The sequence below is a fragment of the Denticeps clupeoides genome, chromosome 10 (assembly GCF_900700375.1).
Source record: "Denticeps clupeoides chromosome 10, fDenClu1.1, whole genome shotgun sequence".
Classification (NCBI taxonomy): domain Eukaryota; kingdom Metazoa; phylum Chordata; class Actinopteri; order Clupeiformes; family Denticipitidae; genus Denticeps; species Denticeps clupeoides.
This window is the reverse complement of record NC_041716.1, coordinates 1,395,597-1,417,855: the sequence shown is the minus strand read 5'-3', so window position 1 is coordinate 1,417,855 and position 22,259 is coordinate 1,395,597. Positions and strand designations below refer to the sequence as shown.

The window sequence follows — 22,259 nt, the reverse complement described above, 5'->3', positions numbered from 1 at the left end:
GTGTGTGTGTGAGCACACACGGTGTGATTCAGGGAGCTAATTACTGTGGGTGCCCGTCAGGCTGGAACAAAAAGCCTGCACAGACAGCACAAGTCGCACAGAAACGGCACCGGCTCGACACACAGGCCCGGTCACAACAGCGGCCTGGCCCGCGGCCGCGTGGAGGTCTGGCCCGATGGCCGGTGCCACTCCCGTCCCGAAGGTTGGTCTGTAAATGAATCCGTGCCCTCCTGTCGAGAGGTCACAGAAGAGCGAGGCGAGGATCCCTGCACGTACTCTCAGCTACGCCACGTCGGTGCGCGTTTCTCACGCATCGCCTCATCTTCAGAGCGGGGCGACGGCGTGTAGGGCCGGAGTTCTTCTTACAGGAGAATTTCCGCGACGTCCGACAATTCTGCATGACTTTTCGATCACTCGAAGGCGAATTTTCTAGTGCTGGGCGATTAATTCATATTCGTGATCAGCTTTTACCATTTTACCAGCGGAGGCCGGCCCACCTGAATGTACCAGCATGCTTTGCGAGCGTTAGGGAATGGAAGCGTGCTGGAAAATGCGCGGGTCTGATGTAAATAGTTGAATGTAGCATGTTGAGATGTGTGTCACGTGGGGGTTAAACACAGTTTAGTGTAGATGTGCGGATGGACAGCGTCGCCATTGCGAGGTGCCAGAGAATAAGGGCAGTTCTACACGAAGTACCACGCGGCGTGCTTCACTACGTGGAGCTAACAATGATACGCTAGAGCTGCGCTAGTTATAAGCCATGTAAAGACGTGTCTCTCTTATGGGAACCTTATACATAACCATATATATTATGCATTCATTTGCCAGTCCGATTTCAGTGACTTTTCCGTAACTTTATATGTTTATTATGCATTACAAAATTTAAGACATGGAAAGTTCTCTTTTGAAATTCCATGACTTTTCCAGGTTTTTAATAACCGTTGGAACCCTGCAGGAGGCCTGCATGTAGGAACTGCACTGACTTCATGCAAATGAAAAGATAATGCTGTTAGAATGTGATTTTGTAGACGCGTTACTACCTCTCCTCACAGGAACTATACTGTGGTATTACTTCAGTAAAATCTCACTTAAATAAGTTGAACGTATAGGGTTGAAAAAAGCAGCATTCTGGCTGGGCGCATCGATCAGGTCCTCCTGGTAGCACCAGTTTGTGAGCGGACGTCAGAACGATTAGAACATGCCCAATGCACTCGCAACCATCATCATGGGAACAGTTCTCCGTTTGTTTATGGTTTTATTGTGTGAGTAGAACGGTCTCATTAGGCCTCTTTAGAACCCCTCCCAGTGGAAAAATAACACCAGTCAGGGCACTTGAACTTGGCCCACCAGCCGTAATCCGGATGCGATCTCCATCTCGTTAGTCTGAGCTCTCGTAGATTACTGTAATTTAATCTCAACCGGCAGACGCTTCACATTCCCCACTAGTAATATGCACACTCACTCACTCACACACACACACTCTCTCTCTCGCTCCCTCTCTCTCTGTCGGCAGGTTCGGCACTGAGATGAAGGGCAGGAGGTTCGAGGCTCGAATGCGATGAAACGTAATCGGCCTCTATGCGCGCGCCCTCTCGCTTTTATTCGATAACGCAGCGTGAAGCGATGAAGGGTTTCAGACCCACGCAATTCACTTACAAATCCGGAGGGAGCGAACGGTGTCGAGTGTTTACAGTGGACTGTGGAAATGGGAGATCCCGGTCTGCGGGCGGGGCGGGGCGTGCTCACCAGCATGGGTCCACCTGAGCTTCGGGGGAGACCTGCATTCATTGTGCAGGCGTGTTCCCAAGATATAAGGTTTACGTGTCTTACAATGGCAGCAAGGCTACCGTTACTACTGTAAATTCCGGACTAATTCCTACTAATTTTTAAAAGGAATTTTACAGTCTATAAGGCACAAGTCCCTGTCGAAACATGAGATATTAACAAAGCAAGATGTTACTGGAAAGGTTTTTTTATTTTTTTTTTTACTTCAATAAATGCCAGTAATATCCACAACTACATACATACACAAATGTTTTTTTTTTCGGAAAATTGCTTTTAAAAGTATTAAAGTTGTCTTCTTCAGGTAACAGGTATGCAATTACTTTGTCACACAATTTCTTGGTGAAAATGCAGCAAGAGCAAAAGTCAGTGATCACTATAACCACCGTCCTCCTGTGCACTCAGAATCAGAAACGTATTTATTGGCCAAGTCTGTAACACACACGTTTGGATCCGGCAGTGGGTGACTTTCCAGCAACGTGATATACAGACGTCAAGCATCATTTGCTTTTCTTTGTGTATTTTCCATGATGAAGCACAAAATGTCTGGTCTGAAGAATTAAGCGTGAGAGAGTTTGCTATTGGTCCACTGTGTCCTGTTCAATTTCGTTGGTCTGATATGACGTGGTCAAATGTGTTTGCAGCAGGAAGCTAGTTAGACTATAAAATCCATAAATTAGCCGCAGATCTCAAAGTTATATGCCGGGATTTTTTATGAATTTTGTTTATCAAAAGTTCAATTTCTGAACTTTTATTTTACATTAAACGTAAACACAGAGCGATTTAACATTTTTATTCTGATGCCTGTGTTTACCTACACTACAGTTAATTCAATTAAATAAAGATTCAGCTGAAATGTAATTGTTGAACTACAGGCAACTTTTTGCCTCGTTGCGAGGTTTGAAATGGCCGAGACAGAGCGCCGCTTGTCTGTTACACGGAGCTGCATATGGAGCGGACGTGGCGAACGTGGGCCCGCCACCTCAAGTGAGTGACTGCGGAACTCTTTCACAGGGAGAGCTCATAAAGGACACCCACTGCCACTCACAATAGGCCTTTCTCTCCAGACGTCCGCCCCTCCCTGTCCTCTCACCCTCTGCCCCACCCTCATTTTCTACTCCTCCACTCTCTCTCCATTGTGCTCTCCGTTGGCAGCGTTCATGTTTAGGGTGCGGTGTGCGTTGCTCATGTTTACATGGACAGATTCATGGCTGAATCAGAATAAAAGTGACCCTTGATTGGAATTATGCGATCCATCCAATTGGAATTTCAATCAGATTATAGAAAGTGGTGGCATAATCCTGTGTGAATGAATAGTGTGAGATGGAGGAGGGGCCAGACGTATTGATCGGTGTGTGACGCCTCTGACTGAACAAAAGTTCTCTCCCGTTGGAATAAATAAGAAAGAATAAATGACCTGTGCACAAAAACATGCATCAATCTGTTCATAAATGGTTTCCTCAGGTCAAGTTTTAACTGCCAACGATACGTATTTGTATTGGTTTTGATTTAATGAATTAAATTAGGTCAGTGGTCAGTATGCCTTTTACAATGTTCTAAAATGATACAAATGTCCAAAATTAAATTGACGTACATTTTATTGATTTATCATCCTGACCCAGATTGTCTGACCATGCAAAATGAAGAAATGTTTTAAGAGATGGCTGTGGTCCGTAGGGATGGTTTGCCGTCTGCACTCAGGAGCATCTGTCTGCCTGTGTGTTTGATGGTTGGCTGAACACGACTGACAATTCTCATAGTTAACGCAGCTGGGCCATTCTGGAAAATGAAACCAAAATGATAAGAAGATTTCTGTAATATTTGTGCTCATAATATTTAAGATGGCTACTCAGATAATGTGGAGCATCATTTAATTTTTATTTACATTTACATTTACAGCATTTATCAGACGCCCTTATCCAGAGCGACTTACAATCAGTAGTTACAGGGACAGTCTCCCTGGAGCAACTTAGTGTTAAGTGTCCTGCTCAGGGACACAATGGTAGTAAGTGGGATTTGAACCTGGGTCTTCTGGTTCATAGGCGAGTGTGTTACCCACTAGACTACTACCACCACACATTTAATTTTTTGGTTTAAAGTATGGTTTTGCAGATTATTAAGCAAATTATTATCATAGCCCAGACATTCAAAGTTCAGTTTATATATGTTATATTGAATAGTGCATCAGGCTTAATTAAAATATTCATACAATGCACTACATTTTAACTCTATCATATATTAAACTTAACAGCATTCATGTAACTTTTAGACCAGTGACATTGTTGTCCCGTGCATCACAGCATGATTTTAGTTGCATATTTCATGAACATGTTGCATGAACATTATTTTATTGAAATGTTATGAACAGCTTTGATACCCATTATACATTGAAATATTTGGTGCAAAGGTTTTGTCTGTAGAGTTTGTAGAGTTCACAGTATTTTATTGTGTAACTTTTCTGTGTCCCGTGCATCACATTTTCGAACTGCTTGTATGGCAGTTTTGTGAACTACCCAGTAATAAAGCATGACAAGTGTCACACTGACCTCTGGTTATGGGGATAAAGAAACCTGTGTTATCAAAATGTCCCGTGCATCATGTAGACAAGCGTCCAGCTGACCTTTTTTGACCTTGGGCGGACTGGGTCGGTTCTGCGTGAAAAATAACGAGACGACCAGAGACGTGCAGAGTCACAGACAACAGACTGCAGATTTTGTTTTGGCTCCGTAACACAGGAAGCAGCACCTGTCGAGACGCTCACACGCACAATAATGAGGAGAAGACGCCGAATCTCAGAGCAGGAGTGGTACGGACAGAAAGACAGACGCCGATGTGCTTATGACACAGCGCGAGGCCTGCATGTCTCTTTGTGTGTGTGTGTGTGTGTGTGAGCGAGAGAGAGAGAGCGCAGCAGGCCTGGGATTTCTGGGCTTTATTTTTAGCCGCGACAGTGAAGCTGTTTTCACGTTGACTTGCTGAGAATGAAGCGGAGGGGCATCGCACAGGCAGCAGGGGGAGAAGAAGCAGGAATGACATGGCCACCGTCAGTCTCCACAAAAGGACAATGGAGGGACGTAGGGTGAGGAAAGGCAGGCCTCGGATTGGCCGGCATGCCAATGCCATGGCAGCGGGAGCGCTCTTTAGTCAGAGTCCTGGCCTAGTTTGGAGCGCATCATGCATCATGCACACCGCCAGCAGTAAAATATGTGCCGGAAATGATCTCAATCAATCAGGTTGATGCAAACACGTTCTTTTAACTATTGTTGATGAGTAGAAAATGAGAGAACGGATTAATAATGGACTAATCTTGCTTGGTCCGTTCTGGGCATCAAAGTTAAAGTGAACTTTAATGTCATCTCAACATATACAAGCATACAGAGAGGCAACATTGCAAAAGCTAAAAAAAAAAAAAAAAAAATCCATAATACAGTGCCGGTAGACAAACAAGACGGACAAGTAATGTGGTAATAATAATAATAACGTGGTATGATAATGATGATGATAATAATACAGAAGCACAGCGTGAGATGGTAAAAAAATGTAACCTGACCAGCTTACAATAGTTAAGATCAGTAGTGTTGTCTGCGCGTGTACGTACGCCATGAGTGCGAGCTTCAAATTTTTCTTTTTTCAAAAAAACGTTTTAACTGTTAAAGGCGTCGGTTTGGGTCATTTAGAGCTGTGTCCAAAGCATCCAGAGGCTCGCAGGGACGTAAAAATTAAAGTGTTGACACCGTAAATTTTTATTTTTTAAAAAAACCAGACAGACTTGGAACGATCACATTTGGAAATGGTCACACCGCGTTTTCGAAGCGTTTGATTGGCTCTTTTTGAAGGCTCGGCTTCAGCCCCCGTCCCCCTGTTGCCCCTTACCCTCCACTTCCGCCTGCCTGAATCACAATGAAGATGGCGACCGAGGCCTACTGAGACCTGCGTGCAATTTGCATTTGTAATGACAGTGCTGTGATTTGCCTGTTGACCCAGAAAAGCGTCTCTCTGCCGTATTGTCCTACTACTGGTCCCGGACAATAAATTGAAGCATTTTTTATCATAATATCGATGGTTTGCACTGGAGCATGTAGACGGAAGACGCAGAGAGCTCGGATTTAGACCTGTGACTCTCTGATGTCTGAAATGCTGCATATGTTGCCAGGGACGAGGAGGCTTTTATTGTCACGCAGCAGCATCGCCACGGTGAATGGCTGTGGCCAGGGGAGCGTGATTTACCGCTGGCCTCCGGAGTAATATTTCGCTCGGCCAGTGCCAGCCGGGGGGATTTATGCTGCGGATGCAGCCGAAATCTGCTCTACAGGCGGGGTGCCGGTTCCCCCAGAGCCCTTTTCAACTGCGACATCTGGTGGCCGGTGGCGCCGCAGCATCTTATAAATGGAGGCCAGGGGTGGACTGGAGGGCTTTAATTGAATAGACTTTTTGCTGTTGTCAGCCCCCCCGGCCGTGACATGCATCGCCGTCCCGTCCCTCCTCTGTCCGTCCAGCCAGGTCGAACACGGCGTGCGGTTTATGTAACGGCAGACATTTTACGAGGGTTACATTCTTGCAGTAAAACTGAATGGAGACAATACATTTCACATTCCCCTTCCACAGCACATTTTTAAAAGGGGATCTCGCATTCTGCGTGCATCAAAGGCATCATTCACAGCATGGTTTTCAGTTCATGCTCAGCATCCGCAATGAGATGCTGCAGAAGATTTATGGTCTTGCTGTAGATTGCAGGGTGTTTTCCACCCAGCTCTGTGCTTTTGTAGAAACGTTGCATGTAACATCATCATAATTTATTTAAAATTTTCATCCATCAGCCTTTTGAGGCAATTTTATTATTTAATTCAAGTAGTTTTTGGAACAACGACTGCAGTAGAATATATTTTATTAACTACAAAAAAAATAATAATGAAGAACTTTGCAAAAATAGCTTTGGCAGAAAACAATTTATTCTGTTTTGGATTTTTTTTTTACCCTGCAACAGTAACATGCACAGTTTATCTCGCACAGGACCGCAAGTTGACCAAGGCTGAGCAGCAGCGCTTTAAAGAAGAGGCGGAGATGCTGAAGGGCCTACAGCATCCCAACATCGTGCGCTTCTATGATTCATGGGAGTCTGTGCTCCGTGGAAAGAAGTGCATCGTCTTGGTCACTGAGCTTATGACCTCAGGGACCCTAAAAACGTGAGCAACACACGTTAACCTCGTGCATTATTGCATTTACAGCATTTATCAGACGCCCTTATTCAGAGCGACTTACAATCAGTAGTTACAGGGACAGTCCCCCCCTGGAGACACTCTTGCTCAGGGACACAATGGTAGTAAGTGGGACTTGAACCTGGGTCTTCTTGTTTATAGTCGAGTGTGTTACCCACTAGGCTACATAACCACTAGGCTAGTAGCCTAGTGGGTAACACACTCGCCTATGAACCAGAAGATCCAGGTTCAAGTCCCACTTACTACCATTGTGTCCCAGAGCAAGACACTTAACCCTAAGTTGCTCCAGGGGGGGACTGTTTCTATAAATACTGATTGTAAGTCGCTCTGGATAAGGGCGTCTGATAAATACTCTAAATGTAAATGTACTACCATATTGGCACATTTACTTTATCTTCATACTGTCATACTTATGATTAAGAACATGACCATGACTAAGACCATTTGAAATAGATAGTAGAGCCATATTTGGCCTTTCACATTCTACACTGACTGAATTTAAGAGCCACTGGAGAACACGGTCACCACTATGACTGAAGCCTCTCTTTCTGGCTGTGTCCTCCTACAGTTATCTGAAGCGCTTTAAAGTGATGAAGCCCAAGGTTCTGCGGAGCTGGTGCAGGCAGATCCTCAAAGGGCTACAGTTCCTGCACACGCGTACGCCGCCCATTGTGCACCGCGACCTCAAATGTGACAACATCTTCATCACGGGCCCCACAGGCTCCGTGAAGATCGGCGACTTGGGCCTGGCCACGCTCATGAGGACCTCGTTCGCCAAGAGCGTCATTGGTGCGGCCAGTTGTTTACGGTTGTGTGCCGGATGTCGGCGGTGGATCTAGACCTGATTCCCGGATCCTTCACTCCACAGGCACTCCTGAATTCATGGCTCCGGAGATGTATGAGGAGCACTACGACGAGTCGGTGGACGTCTATGCCTTCGGCATGTGCATGCTGGAAATGGCCACGTCGGAGTACCCGTACTCGGAGTGCCAGAACGCGGCACAGATCTACCGCAAAGTGACCAGCGTAAGGCTTTTCTGAGGTCATGTAATTAATTTCTATGTGCACTTCTCAGGTTAAGCCTTGTGTCACATCTTCACACACGTTCAGTAATGAAAGCAAACAAGAAAGTGTTGCAGGGCAGCTCCTCCCCTCATAGCTACAACTACAGCTTATTGATTTAGATTTAGATCTTCAAATTTAATGAAGCTTGTTAACTTGTTTGGTGTTTACATCCTTGTATAGTCTTCAAATTTCGTATTTTACTATAGGGGATCAAACCAGCCAGTTTTGACAAGGTGAATGATCCAGAGATTAAAGAAATTATTGAGGGGTGCATCCGTCAGAACAGAACCGAACGGTGAGCATCCCTTCAGCAGACTCCACTTTCCCGCAAAAAGTGTCTAAAGTAGTCATAGAAAGTGAAAAAACACCTTTTTTTTCTACTTCCCAGGCTAACCATCAAGGATCTTCTGACTCACGCTTTCTTTGGAGAGGACACAGGGGTCCGCGTGGAGCTGGCAGAGGAAGATACGGGCTGTCAGGACTGCTTGGCTCTTCGTATCTGGGTGGAGGAGCCGAAGAAGCTGAAGGGCAAGCACAAGGACAACGAGGCCATTGAGTTCAGCTATGACTTGGAGAACGACAGTGCGGAGGAGGTGGCACTGGAGATGGTGAGAAGAGGGACAATGTGACACTGAACGAAAGGAGCTCGATAATATGGAGAAATCATTCCCCTTTATTTACACTTCAGGTCAAATCCGGCTTCTTTCACGAGAGCGACGCGAAGGTGGTGGGGAAGTCCATCCGTGACCGGGTGACGCTGATTAAGAAGTCGCGCGAGAGACGTCAGCAGCAGCAGCAGCAGCTCCTGCAGCATCACGGTGGATTGGAGGAGAGGAGAGATTCCTCCACCTTCACCTCATCCACCTACTCCTGCTCCCACCCCTCCTGCCCATCTTCAATGGGCCCCCGGGCCAGCACCACTGTGGGGGCCACAGGGGGCCACGTGGAGGCAGAAGAGCTGCCGGAGGTGGATCAGCATGTCCGACAGCAACAGATTCACAGCGGGGCCATCACTGGTCCAGCAGGTAATGACTGGAGTATCCGTTACAGTTAACTTTAATTAGATCCAGACTAATGAGATTAATCTGTAAAGTAATCAGCAGGACATCAGATTAATTTTTAGAAGGGCAAATCATATGGGAAAAGACTGCAGTTATTATAAATGACATTATTAATGGTTTGGGTAGGCACTCTCTTTTTTCCTGCTAATCCCTGATCCAGCTGTTGTCATATTTTTGGTCATAATCTCTATTTTAGACAGTGCTCTTATGAATTAATTTGTACAAGTTGCTGGTGACATGAGCACATTCTGCCTGACTCATCTTGTCATGCTTTTCTCAGAGGGAGAGCGCGCCTCTGCAGCGAGCGCTGAAGCCCTTACAAGTGGAGCGAACCATGTCTTCCCCCTGCAGGGGGACTCTGTAAACCCGTACACCAGTCCTGCTCAGCCAAACTACCCTTCTGGCCCCGCGGTAAGTCTCCTCACTGACATCAGTATTTTTATTGCGTAACCGCGTGTCTGGAGGACGTACTATAATATCAGGCCCACGTGCGCTGGTAGTTGCCTATAGGCATGTTTTTGGTAAAGCCCATTCGTTAGCTTTTAATTCATTCGGGCAACCTTGAGATGCTCCATACTGAGCACAATGGAGGGTTTCCAAACTCTTTCTTTCCACCAGTCTCCATGGCAACACAGGCAACCAATATTCTCAGGTTAACATCTCCATCATGTCCAGGTGTCTCCTGCCTACTTTCTCTGCAACACTTTTGCTGGACACTTGTATACAAATATCTACAAGACTCTTAGAATGTCAACTGTTTATTGTTTTTGAGCATTGTTGGACTTTCTGATATTAAAATAAGTAATGTTTTTACAGTAAGGCATCAATAACATTTAGATGTCTTTTCAATATTAAATGAAAATCATGTGCATTTAGATTATTGCATGTGTTTTTTAGTTTAACATTCTGCCACTTAGTTCATATTTCAATCAATCATAAATCAATGAATTCCAGTTCAATTCCAAAACATTCATATTTGTGAGAAACATTAACCATGTCCCTACATACAACAAAACCAAACAAACTAACATACACAGACTCAACAGAATAGTCTAATGCTAATGTTCCTGTTATCTTATTATTTTCTGAGAAAAACAAATGGCTTGGGGCTCCAAAGACCATAAACATATTAATGTACTAAACGTTTTTCACATTTTAAATGTTTTGCCTCACACAACTAATGATGCTTATCAGAAATACAGTCGGATTACCTGGATCTTAACTCAGACTTGCTGTGATTTTAACTAATGTGTTCTAGAAATGTACTCTCTGATGATCAATCTCTGGTACTAATGCAGAATTCTTGCTTTTATCTCTTCTCTTATCAACCCCCCCACCCCCCCCCCCCCCATCACCATTCAATTTTTTTTATTTCACCATCACAATCAAATACCTGTAGTCGTGCCCCACAGACATTGCTCAAATTCTGCCCTCTCAGTCGTTTGACAGTGCCACACCCCAAACCTCAGTTGTCCAGTCGCTATCCTACGTTCCCCCAGTTTCGCCCCAGGCCCCAATGAATATTCTTCCCATTGTTGGGTCAATAGGAGATCCCGCAGGATTACTGGGCGGGGCTGCGGCTCTGGCACAGGCCCAGCCACCCATGCCACCATTCCAACAGCACCCACAAACGCCCCTTGTTGAGCAGCATCACCAGACAATGGTAGAACCCCAAACAGCCTCCCTGTTGCAAGCTACGTTAATACAATTAGCGCAGCCCCAGGTGGCTCTGATGCAGCCACGAGACCAGCAGTCAGTGCAACAACCTAGCATACCTGCACCGCAGCAACAGGCGGAGCCACAGTCCCAGCTGGGGTACGTTCAACAGCCACAACAGCTGGCGGTGCAAGTCCAACAACTACACCACCCGCAGCAAGTTCTCCTGCAGCCGTCGGCGGCTGAGCAGCAACAAGCTGCACTGCTGCAGCATAAAGTCGAGCAAGGCGCGTCTCAGCCGTCTGAGATGCAGATGCAACAGCCGTTGTTGCTACAGCAGCAGCAGCAGGACCAGCCTCAGCAGCAGCAGCAGCAGATCGCGCTGCAACAGCATGAGCAGGTCATGTTGCTGCAGCAAGCCGAGCACCAGCAGCAAGCGTATCTTCCACCGCAGCCACAGGATCTACAGAAAGGACAGATCCATCCGAAGCAAGCAACTGTGTTGCAGACACAGGTGGAGCAGCAACAGGTGGAGCAACAGCAGTTCCAGGCATTGGTGCAGCAGCAGATAGAGCAGAAACAGGCGATGCTAAAGCAAAAGCAACTGGAACAGCAGCAGCAGGTTCTGTTGCAGCAACATTCAGTAGAAATGCAACAGGTTGTCTTGCAGCAGCAACTAGAGCAGCAGGTTCTGTTGCAGCAGCAGCAAGCTTTGCTGCAGCAGAGGGACCACCAGCTTGAGTTGCAGCAGCAGCACAAGACTTTAATGCAGCAGGCGACGGAACAACAGCTCCAGCAGGCCATGTTGCAGCAGCAGCAAGCGCTACTGAGGCAGCATCAGGCAGAGCAACAGCTACACCAGCTCCTACAGGCCCAGCAGGTGCACCACCATGGTGGGCAAATGCAGCAGCCGATGGCAGAAAAGCATGAAGCTCCACAGATCGCCCGGCAGGTCCACTTAGGCCTTACTCAGCAGCAGCAAGTATTATTCCTACAACAGCAACAAGCTTTACTTTCTCAGCATCAGCAACACAGGAGTTCTGTTGTGGAGTCCCACGCTCCGGTCATGGTTCAAGCAGTGTCCGAGGTCTCGGGCCAGACTCCGGCGCCTGTCCACCTTCCGCCTCAGATACCTCTCCAAGCAGCCGTTTCCGCTCAGACACATGTCGCCCAGAGCCAGGGCAGCATACCTTATCAGGTTCAGGCTCAGGCCGTGGTACCAGCTCAGACCCAAGCTGTTCCTCAACCGGCAGCCCCAGCCCCGGGACAGGCTCAAGTTCTTCTGCAGACGGCGCCGGTCCAGGTGCACCCTCAGATGCAGTCGCAAGCATCTGCCACAGTGCCGACACTCAGCCATATAGAGCCGTGTGGTCAGATGCTGCCACTCCAGACCCAAGTGTTGCCTCTTCCAATTCCAGGACAAATCCAGCCTGAGCCTTTTGTGGCACCCAGTGCCCCAATGGTAGGGCAGCCTCAACCTCCTCACCAAGCTTCTGCAGGTCTTTTGCCAACACAGTATGTTCAAGCACCACTACAAACCCTTCATCCCGTTCAGCAGGATCTCACCCAGGCCATTCATCAGCAACCTGTCCTGCAATACCAGCAAATGATGTTGTCCCCAGGACCAGTTGTAGCAGCCATCTCTCCCACACCTGTTCCAGCGGATCCTGCCACGCTGTCTGTGACGCCCCAGCTTCTTCAACCATCTGTGCAAGCCCACATCCCAAGCCAGGTACACACAATTATCCAGCCCCAGTACCAGCCGGTGGGGCCACCTCTCCAACACCTGCAGTCCCAGGTTGCTCAACAAGAACAGCAGCTCCTCCTGCTGGGACAAGTCCAGCAGCAGCAGATTCATCCCAGGCAACAAACTGTTCCACAGCAGCAGGAGCCCAGTCCACTACCGTATCAACACCCAGCTCCACAGCCGCAGAGCAGGGACCTGCCCCTCTACAGCCAAGTTGTGGCTGGACCACCACCATCCTCCCCACAGCACCAGCCCCAGCCACCAAATCTCTCTGCCCATATGCACGCCCACACCGAGAAACAAGCAGGCACTGATCACGAGGTGTATTTGACCAGCCAGACAGCGTCCCAGTCTCCGCAGATACCCCCGAGTCCATCTCATGCCCCTGCCCATCCTCCAACTTCTCTGCCTGTGCTCGCTGCCCAAAAGCTCCCTACCCCAGCAGACATCCCACTGTCTCATCCAGGCATGGCGGCCATGATCCCTACTTCCCCTCCTCCGGTTACGGCCTTCCAGCCCCCACCCTCGCTGACAGAGTGTGACCCTGCCCTGCTGGGTGCTGTTCAGGTACCAATGTCATGTCACGGCCCCATCATTCACACATAGAAACACCCATCGCGTAGCTGCATTCACTTTGTAGGGACCTAAAAAGTTCTAAACTGTAGGCCTTTATCAGTGACCAGTTTCTGACCACAGGAGCACCACTCTGATGTGATTGGTTGGTGTGTTGAGGATGCTCCCACACAAATATATTACAGCAGCAGCAGCCCTGTGGTCAGAAAACGACTGCTGATGAAGACCTAGAAGACGCACAGATGTCGACAATAGCTGGGCTATAATCTCCCAAACACAAAATTAACCAACAGGCTTGGGAATAAAGTGTTACTGAAAAATTAACATTTCTGGGAGTAATCAATCATTCTTACAACCCTTTTTATTGTCCCGAATAAAAAATACTAACCAAATGCACACCTACATTTTATCACCGACTTTATACCAAGTTTAATTGTGTTTATATATCTCTGTGGTTCCTCAGGAGACTGCAAGCCAGTCTGCCAGTAATAAAAACTCTTCATCTTGGTAGGTGCTACAACCACCTTCTGTCTTCTGGCATTTTGTCCTGTACCCAGAAATGAGGTTTATTTCTTCAGCCTAATCATGCATCTCTAAACATTTCTCTTAGTTCTATGGTAGCAAGTGGTGAAGAATCACAGCTGCTGTTGGCCAATGGGAAGCTGGAGAAGCTTAAAACCCAAAGGAGGTCCTCTTATCAGAGGACTGATAAAGGGACACATTTCCAGCTCAGCATGCTGCAGGTAAGCAGCCCCTGCCGTGGTAGGCGCCTTCGCTAATGAATTCTTCAGTGCTTATTGTTATATGGAAATAATCTCTGAAACTTTGTTAGGTGTCAATCACTGGAGACAACATGGTGGAGTGTCAGCTGGAAACCCACAGCAACAAAATGGTCACCTTCAAGTTCGACACTGAGGCTGACGCCCCAGAAGACATTGCCGATTACATGGTATCTGTGTTTTTTCATCAGGAACTCTATTGAACCATAAGGGTGTCATTAATGTGACTTTTGCCCACACAGGTGGAGGAGGATTTTGTCCTGGACACTGAGAAAGAAAAATTTGTGGAGGTGCTGAGATCAATAGTGAAGAAAGCTCTGGAAATTCTTCACACTTCTTCCCAGGTGTGAATTTCTGTAGTTGTATTAAACGATAAAGTTCAGTATGTTTTTAATTTTTTCAGCTTTAGAGTGTAGAGGTTAACAACACTCATGTATTCATTTCCTTCTCAGAGTGGTTCCATGGAACAACTGCACGTGAGCACTCCAACAAGCACAGCAAGTGAGTTTACATGTCTGTTTGAACATTTTAGTGGAATAGTTTCTTGCACAGCACACGGTTCACACCACAAAATGTGTCTTCACTCTTGGTGAAAGGCTGGGGAGTGGTATGTGGGAATGGTACCTTGATCAAAGGGACCTTAGTGACACCTTGGGATTTGAACCCACAACCCTTTGATTATAAGTTTGATTCCTTACCCACCAGTTACAGTAACATGCAAGTGTGGACACACTTGCTTAAGATGTTTGTAACTGTGAATAGTTCACATTTTGTACAGTTGTAAAGTGTAAAAAAAAATAAAGGAACATAATGCAAAATTTTCCAGGGTTTCAGACCTGAATTATTCTATTGAGGTATGGCTCGTTCAGGTCAGATGTTGCAGATTTAACTTGAGTCAGTTCATCATGTGCTCAGTGTTACAGTTTTCTTTTTATAGTCTGTACAGGTATTTAAGTTTTAGTTTAAAAAAAATCTTTTGTAAATTCATGTGTAATGTACAACACATCTGAAGAATGGTATTATTTTCTTCACTTGGCTGGTTTGCTTTCCAGTGGATTCGGCTCCCCAGTCATCTCCTGTGGGCCGTTGGCGATTCTTCATCAACCAAACCATCCGTCACCGTGACTCTCATTCTAATCAGGGGGCATCAACACCCCCACCTTCTGGAGAGAGAATTCCACAGTCTTCAGAAACAGAAGGTTACATGCTTCTTAAGAGTATTTGTGTGTCGATTTTTAGTATTGGCAACAATGTATTGTCTTGCTAACAATGCTTCTGTTCACACACTTTCTGTAGATCTTGAGGAATCACATCATTCTGGAATTGCCTCCCCTCCTTGCCATGTACAGTGTGCCTCCACCCCTCCGGTCTCCACTGTTTCGGCCCCAGTGACCACCGACCCTGTTCTTGACATGACTGCTTTTGACCTGAAATCAGTTGCGACTGCTTCTGCTTCGACTGGCCAGGACACAGGAGTTCCTATATCTGTCTTACCAGATCCGCCGGTTTCTGCCGCCAGCATCCAGAACCTGGTCCCAGTTCCTGTGGCTGCCCGTGTTGCCACCACTGAATCCTTTACCACACCTGCCTGCGGTGTTGTTTCAGGATCAGGGCTGAGGGACACTTCAGAAAGTGCTCAGATGGAGTCTCGCTCTTCTTTTATTGTCTACGTGGCCCCGAGCAGCCATGCTGATGGTCACTTCACTACGGAACGATCACCCCAACAACGTGCCCTGCCAGCCGTGCCCTCACTAGGAGATGCACAAGCGATGGTGCCTCCTCCGACAGGCATTGAGCAGACAGTGGAACCAATAAAGCAGACCATACCACCAGATGCCACACACTTACAAGTCCAGCAACCGGTGTCAGAACCTGCTGCGCTCACACAGCTTCAGCAGGAGGTGCAGTCTGGGCTGCAGCACCAACTCCAGACACCCCTATCACAGGTGCAGGACTCCCAACTGCCTCAACAGAACGTAGCTCAGGCCCAGGCTCTGCCGCCACCGGCGGTGCCAGTCGAGCACCAGCCACAGGCCACTGGTCCCATGTGTCACCCCCTCCCGAAGCAGCCCTCGTTCCAGCACTCGGAGTCGGAGCTGTCCACTGGCGAGGCCAGCATCACAGATGACCAGCCTGCTCCCACAGTGCCGCCCTCCTCGTCTGAGGCCTCACTTCCCCCGCTGTCCCTCTGTGGTTCCGAGGCCACGCCCCTTCCTTCCTTGTCTCATGTCCTGACCCCCTCCCCTGCACAACCCTCCTCTGTGGCTGAATCAGACAGTGAAGGGCCACCGAAAATTGAGTTTGTTGACAACCGAATCAAGACACTGGATGAGAAACTGAGAAATCTGTTGTACCAGGAGTATAGCGGTGGTGGGGCGGGGCCTACTGGAACTGGGGGTGGGGCTTCTGCAACTGGGCCAGTCTGCACCTTGTCCTCAGCTGTCTTGACGTCAGCAGGAGGGGAGGAATCGTCAGAACCCTCACTACCTCCCGCCCTTCCTTCCTCGTCCTCCCTTCCCCCAGCCTCTTCCTCCTCCACTTCCCCACACTCTTCCTCCTCCACTACGTCCTCCACCACCCCCCGCTCCTCCTCTGCCTCCCCTGACATAGAAAGAGGCCAGGGGGAAAAGGAGGGTCCTGCAGTAGAACTTGGGGCTGTAGAGCACCAGCCTGCTCCTACCTTCTCTTCCTCCTCCACCCCTCCCTGCTCCCTCCTGTCAACCCTGCACGGAGAAGCAGCATTACCTTCTTCTGATGAAGCCACCGTCCTCGTAAGTCAAGTTTTTGCACACCGAAATCGATAGGAGACCTAGTGGTAGTAGCCTAGTGGGTAACACACTCGCCTGTGAACCAGAAGACCCAGGATCGAACACCACTTACTACCTTTGTGTCCCTGAGCAAGACATTTAACCCCGAGTGTCCCTGTAACTACTGATTGTAAGTCGCTCTGGATAAGGGCGTCTGGTAAATGCTGTAAATGTAAATGTGACCTCCACATCTCTCCCGTTTCATTAGTTTTTGCATTCAATTCAATTCGCTGATGAAAATTTTTTAGAAATTAGTTTGAACTCCTAGTGTGAAGAACCTTCTTGCTGTTGCGCTAAACACTCGTGTTTCAACAAGGCAAAATCTGTATTTGGTCTCTTAAACTGCAGATGTTCACAATGAAAGTAAATGAAGATTTGCAAAATATCTTCAGAGTTATCGTATTCGCATTATTTATAACAATCTCCCTAATTATTTCGCAATTAATTATGAATTCGTTTTCTACACACAAAAATAGCTAAAACAAACTATTATTATTTTGTCAGCTGCATATTTGTGTGACGCTCACCAGCCCTCTCTCCCTGTGCAATGTCTCCAGGCTGCCCCCTCCCTTTCTGACAGGACCGCTCCTGGAGACGCCGCACAGCAGCAGGTCCCTGCCGATTCTGGATCGCAGCAGCAGAGCAATGCAGGAGGTGGATATTTTGGCCTAACATGTCCTAGTATCAGAAATCCCGTTAGCAAGAAATCCTGGACTCGCAAATTCAAAAGCTGGGCGTGCAAACTGCGCCACTCCGCCGGCTTGTTCAAGAAGCCCCGAGTCCAGCAAGGTAGCGTCTACAGAGCGAGAGAGCGTGAGAAAGAGAGAGAATGCGGTGTGGGGTATGGCTAAGTGAATGTGTAGATGGTAGCAAAAGCAGCCCAGTCCTAGTTGACCAGCACCTTGCTAGATATGCAGTATTGTCTAACATCTGTGGTACTACAAATTAATTCATTAGTTCATTAATTTCTTACTTGTTATTAATGCACAGTTCAGTTACTGTCGTATTATTGTCCGTACTGATATCACTACACAGTATTGTTGCAGCATTGATGTTTTTTGGCAGATCTAGTGCAAGATTTATGTTGTGCTTCTCCTTGTTTTGACTTTATTTACGTTATATTTGACCTTTTTTGTTGTGTTTGCATGGGATACCCACCCAGGGAAAAGAACAGATGAGTGTAGACGGGGCAGGAGAAAAAACAACTCGTACCCCGCCGGATTTGGCCTTTCAGTTGCTGGCACGGCCCACCCTGACCTTTGACCTCCTTGCGCAGCGTAGCACCACATAAGCCTTCTGGGTTTTGCGCTTTTCCAGCTGTTTTCTGTGGACAGGTGTTGTTAACGCCAGGTGTGGGCTGCATTATGTGCACGGTGTCAGCCGTTGGTCAACATGATGCAGCAACACTGCATTGGAATATTTCATAAAAACATAAATTTCTCCATATTTTGGCTACATATTTCATGGCAGTGGTGGCCTAGCGATTAAGGAAGTGGCCCCGTAATCAGAAGGTTGCCGGCGCCACTGAATAAAGCACCATCCCCACACACTGCTCAGCCTGTCATGGCTGCCCACTGCTGACCAAGGGTGATGGTTAAAAGCAGCGGACACATTTCACTGTGTGCACCGTGTGCAATGACAATCACTTAAAAAAAAACAAAAAAAAAAAAAACAATAACATCTGTTATCCATGTCTAACATGTTTATCACTGATTTAACTAATTTGTCCAAGATCTTGCATCCTCAGTGGTTATCGACAAGATGCTGATGATCCAGCATAATAACCATGATTTGCCATTCACACTGTTCACACTGCTCAAAGTATAGAAGATATCCTGTTCTTTCCTACCTGGGTAGGCTTTTGTAAGGTTTCATTTTACTATATTTTCCCCAGCATGTCTAAATGTAACCGTCTTCAATAACAATATTTCTGTATACGTGTAGAGAAAAACATGTTAGAAACAGAACATGTCTATGCATACGTGTGTATATGCGATGACGTATCATCTACTGCATCATTTGCAGCACCTTAAAAGCAAAAAAAGACAATACGGTGCATCTATATACACACACTGTCTGTGCACCGTAGATCTAAAATGTCCTCAGACATCACACACCATGACCTGTGTCACCAAGTGCAGATTTGCATGTGATGTGTGTGAGGCGTGTGTGAGAAAGAGAGAGTGAGGGTGGGTGGGGCATTTCTGAATTGTGTAATTGGATTCACGTTGCAAAAGCCATTTTTTTCCTTCCTTTTACCATTTTTTAAAAATACGTGTAGTTTCCCATCCTACTTTGTTTCCCGGCTGTGACGAGGCTGCTTTCATCAGCATGTTACATTTGAATAGATTTTAAACTTACGGTATGATCTCGCGTAGCTCTCGTAAAAGCGAGACCATATTCGGCATTTACATACAAAAAAAAAAAAAGTGCATGAAGCCTGCAAAGTCTCAGAGAGCCGCAGCTAGTGCTACCGTGTGCTTTCAAAAGAACATTTATTAATCGACTGTCTTTGTGTTTGTGATGTGTGTTCACTTTTCATGTTGTACATTCGTATTCTGTCTTGTGGCTGATTTTCGTGTTCTCTGGTTTGTGTGTGTGTGTGTGTGTGTGTGTGTGTGTGTGTGTGTACCTTTTGTGTCTTCCCCCTCGTCTTTTCTTGGGGTTCGTATATATCTTCCCCTCCCTGTCTTCATCAGATGGGACCTCCGGCAGTCAGGAAGTGAAGGAGGAGAGTGGGAGTGCGGCCCGAGCCCTGCCACAGTCGCACAGGGGCCGCTTCCAGGTACGCCAAGCGCTGCTATAGATTCTCTAAACGCCTCTGTGACCTACACGTACTCCCTGAGCTTGGAGGAGTCGGCAGAATAAAAGCCGCTACGCTACAGCGCCAACTTAACTGATGCATTCGGCTGAGCATCCAGTTCAGACTGTGGAAAAACTGTGGATGTGATTTCATATGTTAATGGTTTTTCTTGGTTATGTTGGGGGTTATTAGTGAAGAAGAGATCAATGTTCTACATTTATATAAATCAGACAGCAGAGGGAGACATAAAGCTGCTGTGAAAAATAATATTCAGGACGTTCAAAATGAAAATTGATCAAGATCTAATCTGGGTAAAAGCTGCTAGCAATATGCCTATTTCCTTGGGAATAAAATATCATAGTTTGACGTAGTACTGTGGATTATGTCTGTCTGTCTGTCAAAAAAACAACACGTCAAGTAGGTTTGAAACCGCCTTCGGCCACAAAAAAAATCTCATTCACAGAACCAGGTGTTTGAAATTATTAAGCAGTAATTAGGGCAGTAATTATTACTTAATAGACATTATCTCTGATTAGTATTCAAGCCAAAAATCAGCAGCGTGATGTGTGGAAAATGCAGCGTTAGCATTAGCCGTTGCATTAGCAGCAATTAGCCTTTAAACGTCTGAGGTAAATTTTTGTGAATTTCACTCTTACAGATGTAATATTCCAACAACGACATTATATATTTTCCGCACTTGTATTTTCTTATTCTAAATCTTGATTTTTTTCCCGCCAGATTAAAGTACTCCACTAAATCATTACATGCGAGGTTTAAGAATCTTTAAACCTTAAACGATGCTTGGATGATTAGTTCATTTTCCAAAAATATTTCATACATGCTTGTGGTCTTCTAGATTGTCCCCGTGGTCCAGGGCTCAGACGCTCTGCCGGCCCAACAGCCCCTCGGCGCCCGGGGCGCCTCGCAGAAGAAGGTGGGCCGCTTCTCCGTGAGCCAGGCTGACCCTCAGACCGACAGCTCGCCCGTGTCCCCTGACCTGGACCGGGGCGAGCGGCGTAAGGCCCGAGTGAAGGAGGGCGAGCGGGAAGACGGGAAGAAGGGCACCAACCTCGGCCACCACCCCGCCAGGAGCCACGTCCACTCCCCGCCGGTCAGCAGCGACGACGAGAGCGGAATGGAGGACGAAGACCTGAGACGGGAGCTTCACCGGCTGAGAGAGAAGTGAGCGGAGCCTGGTTAAACCACATAATTAAAATAAAAGTAAAACCACATTTGATCTGCTGCCTACAGTTATACAAGGTGTAAACCCCAGATTCGAAGAACTTAAATTATATTAGATATTATCGGTTATTATTATTTATGTTGAATACACAGTTTAGAAGCCGCCTGGTCTGTGCTCATTACAGATGAATCATACTGGATGCTGAACTGAATAACAGGACTAATATATGGTATATTCGAGCAGTAATTATTATTTAATAGACATTATCTTTGATTAGTATTCAAAGTTTTCCTGGTGGTAGGGCCTAGCGGGTAACACACTCGCCTCTGAACCAGAAGACCCAGGTTCAAATCCCACTTACTACCATCGTGTCCCTCAGAAAGACACTTAACCCTGAGTGTCTCCAGGGGGGGGACTGTCCCTGTAACTACTGATTGTAAGTCTCTCTGGATAATGGCGTCTGGTAAATGGCGTAAATGTATATGACTTTTGGTGGTGGCCAGGTGTTTGGCAGAATAATTTGTGAGAGTTTCCCAACCTCCCTTTAGCACATTTCTGAAACTTTCGTAACGGTGCTGTATTTCTCTGCTATTTTCTCATCCCTCTCCTCCCCAGACACATCAAAGAGGTCGTATCGCTCCAGGCGCAGCAGAACCGGGAGCTGCAGGACCTGTACAGGCAGCTGCGTTTGCTGAAGGACCACCGCCAGCTGGCGTCCCTGTCCCGGACCCCTCCCTTGACCTGCTCGGCCCCCCTGGCCATCTCTCCCCGCCGACCACGGCCCGCCAAGACCAAGCTGCGTCCCAGACCCCATTCGCATCTGGACAACAGCCACGGAGCCGCGCCCGCTGGTACGGCCGCCGCCCCCCGAGGCCGAAGCCGCTGCCCGCACCGAAACACTCGAGCCTCATTATCTCCATCTTCTGCGCTCACGTTTCAGCCCCGCGCATCCAGCAGTCCAGCAGCTTCACGGGTGGAGCACAGAGCCGACCCAGCCCGGCACAGGCCTCGGCCAGCAGGAAGAGCATGTTCACGGACGACTTGCACAAGCTGGTGGATGACTGGACGAAGGAAACGGTGGGAGCCACCCAGCCGAAACCTTCTCTCAACCAGATCAAGCAGATCCAGCAGGTGCAGGAGCTAGTGGGGTGGAGCCAGCCTGCGGAGGTACGCAGTTTCCTGGAGAACAATTAGAACGTTTTGGAGAACGTTTTCATGCTACAAATGCTCTTGATGCAATTTGGTTCAAATGGTCCAATTAGCAAGTGTGCTAATCAATTTCAAATTTTATTTGTCACATACATGATATGCAGTGAAATGCTTTAGCGACTGCTACTGACCACTGTATATACTGACTGTATAGCAAATATTGCACGTATACAATGAACCAATATGCAAATATTGCAAACATAACCAAATATTACACTTTTATGTTACCTTACACCTTGTGCAAGGTAAAAAGAGTTTAAAGTTTGTGCAAGGATTTCTCCAGCACTTTCACTTTCAATCCCTTCTGGACTCAATCCCCCCCAGAAATCCTTGCACACGCTTTTAAGACATGATTATGAGATATTAACGTGTGTTCAC

At 47.1% G+C, this 22,259-nt stretch overlaps 1 protein-coding gene across 4 annotated transcripts in view; it reads left to right on the top strand.

The window, feature by feature from the left end:
- wnk3 (WNK lysine deficient protein kinase 3) overlaps nt 1-22,259 on the top strand; it is a 35,009-nt gene that overhangs the window by 12,222 nt on the left and 528 nt on the right. For 3 of the 4 annotated variants that reach the window (XM_028995008.1, XM_028995010.1, XM_028995011.1), the window contains exons 3-22: nt 6,793-6,965; nt 7,567-7,787; nt 7,867-8,024; nt 8,270-8,358; nt 8,452-8,671; nt 8,752-9,088; nt 9,405-9,535; nt 10,524-13,094; nt 13,564-13,607; nt 13,711-13,843; nt 13,933-14,049; nt 14,122-14,223; nt 14,332-14,380; nt 14,932-15,078; nt 15,176-16,650; nt 17,244-17,475; nt 19,386-19,471; nt 20,346-20,671; nt 21,288-21,523; nt 21,613-21,839. In XM_028995008.1, coding sequence (XP_028850841.1) covers nt 6,793-6,965; nt 7,567-7,787; nt 7,867-8,024; nt 8,270-8,358; nt 8,452-8,671; nt 8,752-9,088; nt 9,405-9,535; nt 10,524-13,094; nt 13,564-13,607; nt 13,711-13,843; nt 13,933-14,049; nt 14,122-14,223; nt 14,332-14,380; nt 14,932-15,078; nt 15,176-16,650; nt 17,244-17,475; nt 19,386-19,471; nt 20,346-20,671; nt 21,288-21,523; nt 21,613-21,839 — 7,074 coding nt within the window. The remainder of the gene's footprint in view (nt 1-6,792; nt 6,966-7,566; nt 7,788-7,866; nt 8,025-8,269; nt 8,359-8,451; nt 8,672-8,751; nt 9,089-9,404; nt 9,536-10,523; nt 13,095-13,563; nt 13,608-13,710; nt 13,844-13,932; nt 14,050-14,121; nt 14,224-14,331; nt 14,381-14,931; nt 15,079-15,175; nt 16,651-17,243; nt 17,476-19,385; nt 19,472-20,345; nt 20,672-21,287; nt 21,524-21,612; nt 21,840-22,259) is intronic. The other variant, XM_028995012.1, reaches the window with a different exon arrangement.